At 41.8% G+C, this 12,590-nt stretch overlaps 1 protein-coding gene across 1 annotated transcript in view; it reads left to right on the top strand.

The window, feature by feature from the left end:
• LOC105842625 (sperm surface protein Sp17) overlaps window positions 1–12,590 on the top strand; it is a 156,410-nt gene that overhangs the window by 105,889 nt on the left and 37,931 nt on the right. Inside the window, exon 3 of the mRNA XM_038019791.2 lies at window positions 4,668–4,850. Within this exon, the coding sequence (XP_037875719.1) occupies window positions 4,668–4,850 (183 nt within the window). The remainder of the gene's footprint in view (window positions 1–4,667; window positions 4,851–12,590) is intronic.

The following is a 12,590-nucleotide window of genomic DNA, read 5'->3' as shown; positions in this document are numbered from 1 at the left end:
GTACCTACCCACGCGGACTCACAAGACGTCCTACCACCAGTAGTTACGCAAATGAAAATTTGCGGGTTTGATTTTTATTACACGATGTTATTTCTTCCCCGTGGAAGTAAATCGTGAACATTTGAGTACGTATTTCATTAGAAAAATTGGTACCCGCCTGAGATTCGAACACCGGTGCATCGCCCAACACGAATGCACCGGACGTACTATCCTTTAGGCCACGACGACTTTACCTAGTTTATTGTAACAGAATATTGTTACGCCGGTAAGAGTGAAGCCATCTATCGCCGAATAGTCGCGCGAATATCGAAGGATCTGTCTGAGAACTTAGAACTCATATTTCAAGGTGGTTGGCGGCATTTACGTTGTAGATGTCTACGGGCTCTGGTAACCACTTAACACTAGGTAAGTTGTGAGCTCGTCCACCTATCTATGCAATAAAAATAATTTAAAAAAAAATAGTATGTTTAGATTTTATTTTTCATAAAACTGATTAATTATCCACAATCCTCACTTCAGAAGTCCATGATCTATCTTAGGCACGTATTATGTGTAAGTTTTATTAATATTTTCTTGTAAGTGTTCACGAGTATTGCAGTCGGCCGTATGTGTGTGTGTTTTCTAGGCCCACCTTACTGACTGGGTGGTGCAATGACCTCCGAACAGTGGCCGGTAGGAGCTGGATAAGGAGAGCCTAAGATCGGGCTCAGTGGTGTGGATTGGGAGAGGCCTATGTCCAGCAGTGGACGAATGTGGGCTGATGGCGATGATGATGATGACGTGTTTGTTTTTGTGTGTCATTAATGTTGATCGCATGAACGAAGGCTGCGTTTGAATCGGTTTCAAAGCGCGAGCTTAAAATAAAACACCAAATTTAATATCTATAGTAATATTATAAAGCTGAAGAGTTTGTTTGTTTGAGCGCGCTTATCTCAGGAAATACTGGTCCGATTTTGAAAATTCTTTCAGTGTTAGATAGCCCATTTATTGAGGACGGCCATAGGCTATATAACATCATGAGACCCATACAAGTGGAGCACCAATAAAGAATGTTTCAAAATATTTTCACTTTCTACGTAAATGAAGTGGGGGGTAAAATTTAACGTTATGCCAAAGGAACTATTCCACGCGGACGGAGTCGCGGGCAAAAGCTAGTCTATACATATAAATAAAATTGAAGTGTCTGTTTGTAATATTGAAATAACCCCTTTTTAAAAAATGCATATGAATATATATATACGGTACATACACAAAAATAAAATATTTTACAATTTTTGTCTGTCTGTCTGTTCCGGCTAATTTCTCGAACGGCTGGACAGATTTTAACAGGGCTGACACTCATAGGTAGCTGATGATATAAGGAGTAACATAGGCTACGTTTTTTAGACTAGCTTCGCCCCGCGGCTTCACCCGCGGTACGACAATAACTGCGGGTAACATCGCGGGACTCAGCTATCAATAATAAAATTTAATATTTCCGAAGCGAAGCGAGGGCGGGTCGCTAGTATTAAATATTTTACGCAATTAATGACAGGTCGTTAACCTTTTCTACCTGCGCTAAAACAAACCTATAAATAACGACCGGTTTGTAACCGAAGAAAATCGATAACCAACCCACTGGAAGCTATTTCCATCCTCTCGAGCGGTCGTTAATAAATTCGCTGGGACGAGGAGAAGCCGTTTGGATATATGACGGACCGGACAATGCGATTTGATTAATTTTCTCGTCAAAACATCAAGGTCCTGACAGTTTAAATGTTTATAAATAAATAAGTATATTGTTGTATATATTATTATAATATGTAATGTTTACTGTATGCAGTAGTTTGGAGTCGTCGTGGCTTAAAGGATAAGACGTCCGGTGCATTCGTATGTAGCGATGCACCGGTGTTCGAATCCCGCAGGCGGGCACCAATTTTTCTAATGAAATACGTACTTAACAAATGTTGACGATCGACTTCCACGGTGAAGGAATTACATCGTGTAATGAAAATCAAACCCGCAAAATTATAATTTGCGTAATTACTGGTGGTAGAACCTCTTGTGAGTTCGCACGGGTAGGTACCACTACCCCGTCTATTTCCACCGTGAAGCAGTAATGCGTTTCGGTATGAAGGGGGGGGGGCAGCCGTTGTAACCATACTGAGACCTTAGAACTTATCTTAAGGTAGGTGGCGGCATTTACGCTGTAGATGTCTATGGGCTTCGATAACTACTAAACTCTAGGTGGTCCGCGAGCTCTCCACGCATCTAAACTATAAAAAAAACAGCGTAATATATCATAACGGAGGGTTGAAAGCTATTTGGTTTAAGCGACATTCCGCTTAACACGCGACCTTTATCTTTGTAATTAAAGGTGCGTTTTATTTGGTACAAGCGGCCCGCTCCGGCTCCGCTGGGGTCTTTAACAAAAAATTCAACGATATTTGACGTTGTTTTATTTTTTTAAATAAAAGGACACTTATTGCGGCATAACTATAATAGTTAGAAATATGCTGTCGCGACACTTTTTGTAAATAATAATGTGGTCTACAAAGTCGTAATACATTATTTTATTCTATCATCAACAGTTTTCGCAGGGCACGCGATGTAAACAATATTTTAGATGATTTTTTTACACCTTGGGTTATATTACTGGAGTTTTAGTAAGGATCCCAAATTTTTTTCAAAAAAGGTAATAGCCTATGTCACTCGGGAATAGTGTAGCTTTCTAACAGTGAAAGAATTTGTCAAATCGGTTCAGTAGTTTCGGAGCCTATTTAATACAAAGAAGCAAACAAATCTTTCCTCTTTATAATATTAGTATAGATATAAATCAGCATCAACAGTTCGATATTTTCAATTCAAGTTCAATTAAGTTTACTCCATTCAAACAGCTAAAGAAGTTAGTTTGTTATGATATTTTTTTCCAAATTTTAAACGACTCGCCTGTGAAATACCAAAAATGATGCTTATACCAAAATATGAATGTGTTGGGATTGGGAAATGGGATGGGTGAATATCACCCTTCGATATATAATCGGAACTAGATGATGACCGGTTTTTTTTTGTTGCCCTCAATTAAGAAAAATAGTAGGTATTATTATTCGCCAATAGATGCCGGGAAGAGTTGATTATTGAAAGCACGAATAAAACAACATTTTCTAAAAATAAATCGTAGCTAGATCGATTTATCGCCCCCGAAATCCCCTGTATACTAAATTTTGTGAAAATCGTTGGAGCCGTTTCCGAGATTCCGATTATAATACATATATATTAATATACAAGAATTGCTCGTTTAAAGGTATAAGATATTACGAAAAAGCGTTCGTTCATTTGACTTTTATTCGTGACGTAATCGACCGATCTAATTTGCTAAGTGACGAAATGATATATATGTTTGGCTGAAAGACGTTCACCGTTCAAGGTTGTCGTGACTGACCCAGCGACTCCCGCGACCTTCACCACCTATCGTCAGTTCAAATTAAGCTCGGCTGAAGAAAAAGCTTTCTCTTTTATTATTTAGTAATTACCATGAGGTCACCATTATCTGATTGCGAATATTGAAAGCACTTTTACGGCTTTTGATTTATTATACAATTTTCGGTCTGTCATTATTTTTAACGGAGGTACCGTTGCACGACAAAATGAATTGAACGCGAAATTCAATAAGCGTAATTGATAAATACGATGTGCCTTTAAATTTCTTTATAAAATTTATTGGAGTAACCGTAAAAGATTGGAAAAGCGCCTACGAGTATTTTAAAACTAAATTTCTAATATAACACCTCCATAGAATATTTTACCCAATGCTTTTATGAATAATGTAAGCAATTCGTGTATTTTCTAACTTTCTCTATCAGCGAAAACCGTATGGAGACCACTTGCATGGCTCGGAAGAAATAACTGAAAGAACAGACTAAAGCACTCTTAATTTTATAATACACTAGCGACCCGCCCTCGCTTCGCTTCGGAAACTGTAATTTATTGTTGATTTCTTCACTATTTAATGGATATTATTATAAATATAAACCTTCTTCTTCAATCACTCTATCTATTAAAAAAAACCGCATCAAAATCCGTTCCGTAGTTTTGATTTGAGCATGATGCATTTGCAATGATTTAAGCATACAGGATATGGGGACAGAGAAAGCGACTTTATAAGCGATTTTATACTATGTAGTGAAGTGATGATAGCTAAAGATACCAACACAATTTACGTGTATGTTTGAAATAAATATCATAATTTTTAAATCATGTGTTTCTTTTAAACTTTCACTCCAGAGAATTCGATTAATGGTTTAGTAATGAATAAAAAAATTTTGTTTGACTTCTGTGAAACTATATAAATTTGCTAATAGCAATGTCGTGAAAGTTCTTGATGTATTATTTACATGAAGCAAAGTTCTTTGAAAAATATTTATCTGTTCTCCATAGTTTCTTTACAGTACCGTTTTAGTGAGTGTTTGATCTCTTCTCCCAAAATTATCTATGTATATGAAGTCTTTATTACAGCAAATGGCAATCTTGACTTATGCCTAATGCAACTTTCTTTAGACATGGATCTTGGCCTCAGATAAGATCTCTTCATTCCTCCCAATCTTCTGCTATCTCTTGCCAACTGTTGGCTTGAAAATTCGTCAAGACTGTCAATATTGAACTAATTTAAAATCAAATATTTTTCGCAGAAGAGAAGAACAAAGAAGGCGTAAAGTCAGAAGAACAGGCAGCCACTAAAATCCAGGCAGCGTTCCGTGGTCACAGGACAAGGAAATCAATGAGCATGAAGGCGGCCAAGCAAGAACCTTGCAAACCCGAGCCCGTGCCAACCAAGGCTGAGTTGGAAGCAGAGTTCAAATCTGATGACAAAGGTAAGTTTTATTTTACTAACGCACATAGACGAGTTACACGGAAATGGCATTGGATTGGTCACACATTAGGAAAGCCCAATACTCATCTAACCAAGAGAGCCTTGAAAGTGTCTGGCAAAAGGAAGAGAGGCCGTCCCAGAACAACTTGGCGTCGCTCGGTGGAGCAGGAACTGGGCGTCTTGGGCATGACACTTTTTTTCGGGTCTCCAAACGGCATCTCTTACGAGGTTGCTGCGGGTGAGGGGACGCGCCCAATATATGGAACTCAATGGTCGAAGATGGTAGAGGCCCATCAACTAAACGACTGAGATAGCTGTTACTGGCATTGTTGTTGACATGCACGCGTGTGGGCTTACGATACCCCTACACTGAGTTAAGCCGGTTAGCGATTGCTGCTTCTTCTGTGAATATCTTGGTGGAGTTGTACGACACGATAGGATGTTTCTAGTCTAAGCCACCAGACAACCAAATTACATTGCTATGTGTCTCCATTGTTGGGAGTTAAATGCATAATCGGGAATGAATCACGCAGTCATCTGGGTGCTTAGTGCGAGTTTTTTAACGTTCTCGATCGCGTAAACGTTAACTCAAATTTGTATGAAGTTGGAACGTTTGCCGCTTGGGGTACTGTTCCAACAGCATACAAAATTGAGTTAACTTTTACGCTATGGAGAACGTTAAAAAACTCGCACTAAATATATTGGTCCCAAACTAGGATTCAGTAGCAATTAGAGATGAATAAACACACGTCAGGTTAATTATATAGAGGTTGTTTCAATCAGTATCAAAACAATAGTTACTGTGCAGAAATGGAGATATTCTAAAACCACCATTGCTATTAAGGTTCTTAAAATAGATCTTGAGATCGTCATTCTAAACGTTTCTTATATATTCAGCTTCAAGAAGTAAATTATATTTAGAAGTTTCTGTCTTCGCTCCCCAGGGCGCAGACTTCTTTGTATTAATTCATTTTCTTTCACGTCTCGCTTCCCGAAGGCAATAATAAATCGGATAAACTTCAAAATTTCAGTCCCCAAGTAACTAAAGCCGCGAAGTTTTAATAGGTATCCAAGTATGAGAATAAAATATCATGTTGCAAAATTTAGATTTTTATAATTTAGCCTATAATACGGGGGCGGCACTGAAAATTTCGGGAATTAACGAAGTGACACAACTTTACTATTGAAAAATGTATTTATTGCTTTTCGAAGTATTCTCCGCGAAATTTGACACATTTTTCCATACGATGGAACCAATCATTGAAGCAACCATTCCATTCGGAAGTTGGGGTCTCCAAAATGGCCGTTTTGTAGGCGTCCACAGCTTCTTCAGGTGATGAAAATCTCTGTCCACGCAATTTATTCTTTATTTTAGGGAAAGTATAGAAATCATTAGGGCTTAGGTCGGGGCTGTACGGCGGATGGTCTAATAATTCTATGTTTTCTTGCTCTAAAAACTCTTTTTTTTAGTAGAGTCGCATGTGAGGGTGAATTTTGTAATTGAAGTTAATTTACGTCTAAAATGGAATATAGGAATTTTGAGCTAATTATTTTTTATGTAAAATGTAAAGTCCACTGAGTTTGTAATGTAGATTCCTCACAGGACTGTGGCATTCTTGGTACAACTGGTAGAGATTATTTTGAAATTCAATAAAATCATTTTGAATATAGCTCTGGCTCTGAATCGGATGATAATGCAGAGGAATGTTTGTTAAATATATATATATATTTTTTTTTTTCCTACCTAAGCTGAGAGCCTTGAGAGGCTATGTCAGCGTAACCCTAACTTTTGTAGGTGAGCTCACGGGGCTCAAACCTGATGACGTTGCTAACACGAACCCTAGCAAGAGCCGTGCTTCGCAGAATCTACCACCGGATCGGAAACGCGACCCACTGAGAAAATCCGGCGAGAAACTCAGTGGGCTGTGTCTGGGAGTTAATTTACTCGTCGAGCCCTTCGTCGCAAGCGACGGGTTCGACGAGAACGGTGACCGGTGCTTGAAGTACCTAGAAGCACCGTTAGTGGATCGGGAGGATCCGAGATGACGTGTTTTGGGCGACGCCGACTGCTTTCCATTCTGTCCGCAGGATCGGGAATGTAGTTACCGGCGACCACGATGAGAGGGTTCTCGTGTCGTGCCGCTTTATCGAAGTGGCGCATTGACGCCGACTGCATATACTTACTGGTGGACTCTAAGTCCAGGTCGTCATGGAGGTCGACGTTCCTGACGAACCACGGGGCTCCGACGGCTATCCTGCAAAAACGGGATTGAATGATTTGGAATGTCTTTAAGTGAGTGCGGGCCGCGTGAGCGAACACTACACTTGCATAGGTCATGACGGGGCGTATGCAAGTTTTGTAGAGTGTCACCTTATTTCTAAGGGACATTTTACTTCGCCTACATATCATCGGGTAGAGACGTCCTAGAATGAAGGCGGCACGGTCGCGTACCGTCTTGATGTGAGGACGGAATGTCATCCTACTGTCGAGGGTGACGCCTAAATATTTGACCTTCGGGGCCCACGGTATGGGCTGGTCGAACATCGTGATTGGGCGAACGGCGGGGGCGGAGGTGTTGACGCGCCTAGTCGGGAGGGGGATGCTCAGCGTGGTGTTCGGAGGGCGACCCCTTTTGAAGAGCACCGCTGTGCTTTTCGTGGGGTTGATGTCGATGCGCCACTTCCGGAACCACTGTCCCATGGTGGTAGCTGCGGTCTGAAGTCGTCGATGAAGCAACGCCTTCTTCCTACACGAGTAGTAGATGGCGGTGTCATCGGCGAAGAGCGCCAGATGGGTCTCCGGAGACCGGGGTATATCATTGATATACAAACTAAATAGTAACGGAGAGAGGGCGGAGCCTTGCGGGACTCCGGCTGTGACGTGACGGGGCCGGGAACGCGTTCCCTCGACTCGATATCGGAACGAACGGTTCGACAAGTAGTCTCGTATGATGAGCACGAGTCTGTCTGGCACTCCCATGTTATACAGTTTGTATATCAAACCGTTGTGCCAGACTTTGTCGAACGCCTTCGCTATATCGAAGAAGAGGGCTCCTGTCGGAATGGGTTTCCGCCTGTTCAGCCCTAGTAAGATGTGCTCCGTGAGGCGGTGCACTTGATGGACGCACGAGTGTCTGGCGCGGAATCCAAACTGCTCGTCTATGAGAATTTTATTCGCGGATACGAAGTCCCAGAGGCGTTTACGAAGGAGCCGTTCGTATAGTTTGCCTATCGCCGGGAGGAGACTGATGGGGCGGTAACTCGCGGTTTCGTTCTTCGGTTTGCCCGGCTTGTGTATGCCGATAACGTCCGCTTCTTTCCACGCCGCGGGAAAGATGCAGTTCGTCATAGCAGCATTTAATATGGTGGCCAACATCGTTATCAGTTGGGCTGGTAACAATTTAAGCGCGCGGTTGCGGATGCCGTCGGAGCCGGGAGCTTTCCGTGGTTGTAGGCTATCGATCGCCTCCTTAACCTTGGAAGTGGTAATGGGGGGTAACGCGTCCGAGGGCGGCAGGGAATCTCTGCGCTCGACCTCCCTGTCGACTAGCTCGGTGTGTTCGGGGTGCGCGTGTTGAGTGCTGGTGGTGCACTGCTCTTGCAGTGCATCGGCCAGCAACTCTGCCTTGTCATCGTCATCGTAAGCCGGTGGTTGGCCTGAGGGGCGTACGAGAGGCGGCATAGTGACGATAGTTTCGGACTTGAGGGTCCTAGCTAGTCGCCAGTATGCTTGGTGAGTGGGCGCGAGTTCTTTTAAATAACTATCCCAGTTTTCGTTTCGGGCGTCGCTCAAGCGGGATTTGACCTCCCGCTGTAAGCGACGCATCCGAGTCCGGTTTGAATCCGTGGGATATCGATCGTAGGCCCGGATTGCCGCGTTTCTAACTCTTACGAGGTCCCTAAGATCGGGGGAAAGTCTGATGCGGTGGAAGCAGTCCTCCACATCGACTTGCTTTGAAGATCTTGTGATCGCCGTCGAGACGTGATCAGTGAAGATGTTTATGGATTCGACGGTGTCCTCGGGGGATGGAGTTGAATCCGGGCCGCAAGGGAGGATTGGTGGAGCGGTGTCAGCTAAGCACGTGCCCAGCTTCTTCCAATCCACCATGGTCCTCGTATCTGGTTCGCGGTTGAGTGGGCGACCGAGCTGCATGACGACAGGTCGGTGGTCTGAGTCGAGTTCTGACATTGCCTCGATGGAGCGCAAGCGCAGAGTTACGTTCCTCAGCAGTGCCAGATCTATTGTGCTCGGACGACGCGCGGCGTTGTACGGATAGCACGTGGGGGTCGGAGGGTTGAATATCTCGAATGTGAGGTCGTCTATGAACGCGTCGAGACGCCTACCGTTCACATTCGTGCGATGGCAGTTCCACCTAGTGTGGTGGCAATTTAGATCGCCTGCCAGAATGACCGCGTCCCCCATACCGAGCAGTGTCTCGAGGTCACTGCTCAGGAGGGGTTTGTCAGGAGGGAAATATTTTTAATGGAGCTTAAAAACACGAAATACATACTTATTTCATTGCTAATGTTAATAGTTTGTCCGATGGCTTAATCACTATGATACAAAACCTTCAGCTATTAATCTAGTTCACTGTAAACCCATTAGAATAGACACAATAAACTATCCCTGTATTTGCTAAAAAGGAATTAATTGTACGTTGCGAAAAAATGCCTACCAATTTGGCACTAGCATCGAATGGTCTGGCTTCAACTTGACTGCTGGGCGAACTCACGAGGCTCGGCCTGAAATAATTTGCTAACATCTGCCCTAATGAAACTTATGCTTCGCTGAAATTATCGCCAGATCCGAATCACGATCCACTGAAAAAATCCGGCGAGAAACTCATTGGGTTGCGTCTATGGGTCAAGTTATATGAGTTCGACCAGAGCGGTGACCAGTACTTGGAGTATCTTTAAGCACTCAAAGTGGATTGCGAGAATGGTTGCGTAAAAGATGAAACAGTTGCTTTTCGAACCCCTCGTTTTTACGTCAAACCGTTAATTGCAGCTAAATATAATGTGTTTTTATCTGGATACAGTCACTGAGTTCTTGATATTGCTAGATGATGCTATGGTCATCAGCGGGGCAATGAATTAATTTACCATGAAACTAATAAACTTCTTCATGGACCATGATCACTCTAGTAAGCTTTAGTAACACCCTGCATCAGAAAAGGCGTTAACTATTTTTAATTGAAATAAAGTCATCATCAGTTGTAATAATATAGAAGATTTTGTATTACAAAAATAAAATACAATCTGGTGCATATCAATTTTCTTTATTCGTCTTCGTTTTATGATTGAATACAGAGTGGATGTTTCATCATCATCATCTCAGCCTGTCCATTGCTGAACATAGACCTCTCTAATTGATGCGGCCGGTCCGTTGCGACCTGCATTTTTTTATTGCTTAGAGGGGTGGACGAGTTCACAGCCCACCTGGTGTTAAGTGGTTACTAAAGCCCATAGACATCTACAACGTAAATGCGCCTTTAGTAAGTTCTAAGGTCTCAGTATAGTTACAACGGCTGCCCGACCCTTCAAACCGAAACACATTACTGCTTCACGGCAGAAATAGGCAGGGTGGTGGTACCTACCCGTGCGGACTCACAAGAGGTCCTACCACCAGTTCAAAACCACCAGTAGTACCACCTATGAGAATTCCTTTATTACAAGCACCACTGGTAAGTGGAAAAACTCTAGAGCGATCTCTCGACTACCAAAAGGTATCCGTAACATACAAATAAACTTACAAAATACTCAACCCTAGAGAACTGTAAAAAATGTGCGGTCATTTTGTTATTCATACCACCTCGGAATCTCGGATTTCGTTCAGACTCTTGAATTACTTATCACGTTGAGGCTACGTAATATATAAAGCTATCGGCACTCTTAAATTTGTACTCTGTTGCTTAGTAATAAAGTTGAATGTGAAAAACACGATTGCTTTATATAAAACGTTTTGATATAGATAACAAAGAAATAGTATACATAAATAATAGCAATTTATTAGGTTTTTACCACGATTTCCACTTTTAATGAGTTTCCAAGATATTTCTGCGCAGTTATAAGCGTAAATGAGTATACTGAAGATTAGTAGAAAGTCAGGAGCAAACAGATTTGTCTACCCTCTTTCTAGTCCGTATTTGCGTGTCCACACGGGTAGGTACCACTACCCTGCCTATTTCTGCCGTGAAGCAGTAATGCGTTTCGGCTTGAAGGGCGGGGCAGCCGTTGTACTGTTAAAAGTGAGACCTTACAACTCACGTCTCAAGGTGGGTGGTGGAATATAAATTTTAGATGCCTAACTGGGATCCGGTAACCACTTAACATTAGGTGGGCTGAGAGTTTGTCCACCCTTGTAAGCAATAAAAATAAATTTGAATTTACTTTGGAATACACACTTCTAAAACAGTGGCGACATCTTTTTTTTTACTTTTTAAGAACAGAAGTCAGTCGATAATGTCTACCTTTTACAAACAATAGATGGCGTTACCGTCGTAATTAGAATTTCTGCTTCGAGAATGACTACTTATTTAACGCTCTATCTGACCAAAGCATTCAAGACTTCATCGTACAAGTGAATCGATTTTACCCAAAATAAGGAATTGCAATATAAAACCCTATGGCACCACACTTAAGTGCTATTCGGGAATAATTCAATGGATATTGCTTTTAAACGCATCTACCCGCCCTGATACGTAAATATTCATACAAAAAGGTAGAATAGTAAAATATAGAGTATTAAACTCATGCATATTATGCAAACGAAGGAACCGACGGAAACTGAAACTAATTGAATATGTAATGGAAATTTCGTTTCTTTGCTGTAACTCAGACAAAAGTACAATGAGCATGGATATTTGAAAGAAATTTCTCTTTTTAATTATTTTTACTGATAGAGGATGTCTTGACGTACTGTTACATATGCTCCTCAATAATAACGCAATATAAATAATAACGCAGCTAAGGCATTCTTGAATGCACCGTCTCTATATAAAGACGATTTATTGCTACGAGAACCCTCTCATCGTGGCCGTCGGTAACATTCCCTGCGGACAGAATGGAAAACAGTCGACGTCGTCTCAAACACGTCATCTCGGATCCTCCCGATCCACTAACGGTGCTTTTAGGTACTTCAAGCGCCGGTCATCGTTCTCGTCGAACCCGTTGTCGAGCGTAACCTTAACTAGTAGGTGAGCTCACGGAGCTCAAACTTGATGACGTTGCTAACACGAACCTTAGCAGGAGCCGATTTTTCCTGTAAGTTGTGAGACAATTAAAAAAAAACATCTATTTCACTTAAAATTAGTTCAGCGCAATCGGACAACTCCGAAGGAACATTGACGGAGACCGCGCTACCGTGGACATTATCGTAGTCCCAAAGGATTATGTTTAAGGGAGAGTAAACAACTAAATTCACCCAAATAGTAAATAGAAGTTGGAAAAAATAACCCATTTTCTTATCTACTGCTAGAAGTCATCAAGCTTTCCAATCTGAATCGTATGGCAATACTAATAGAAGGAAGAAAATGCTTTTGAAACTTCAATCTTACTTGATTTTGGGGTCTTTGTTAGCAGACGAGCATATAGACCACCTGATGGTGAGTGGTTATCGTCGCTCAATGTTATTTTACACAATTGTTATTTTAATTACAGATTATTCTCTATATATGAATTGCTGTTTGTTAGTCTCGCTAAAACTCGAGAACGGCTGGACCGATTTGGCTAATTTTGGTCT

This window comes from Bombyx mori, chromosome 24 (genome assembly GCF_030269925.1).
Source record: "Bombyx mori chromosome 24, ASM3026992v2".
NCBI classification, from domain to species: domain Eukaryota; kingdom Metazoa; phylum Arthropoda; class Insecta; order Lepidoptera; family Bombycidae; genus Bombyx; species Bombyx mori.
The sequence above is the reverse complement of the archived record's forward strand: the minus strand, read 5'-3'. Positions and strand labels throughout refer to the sequence as shown.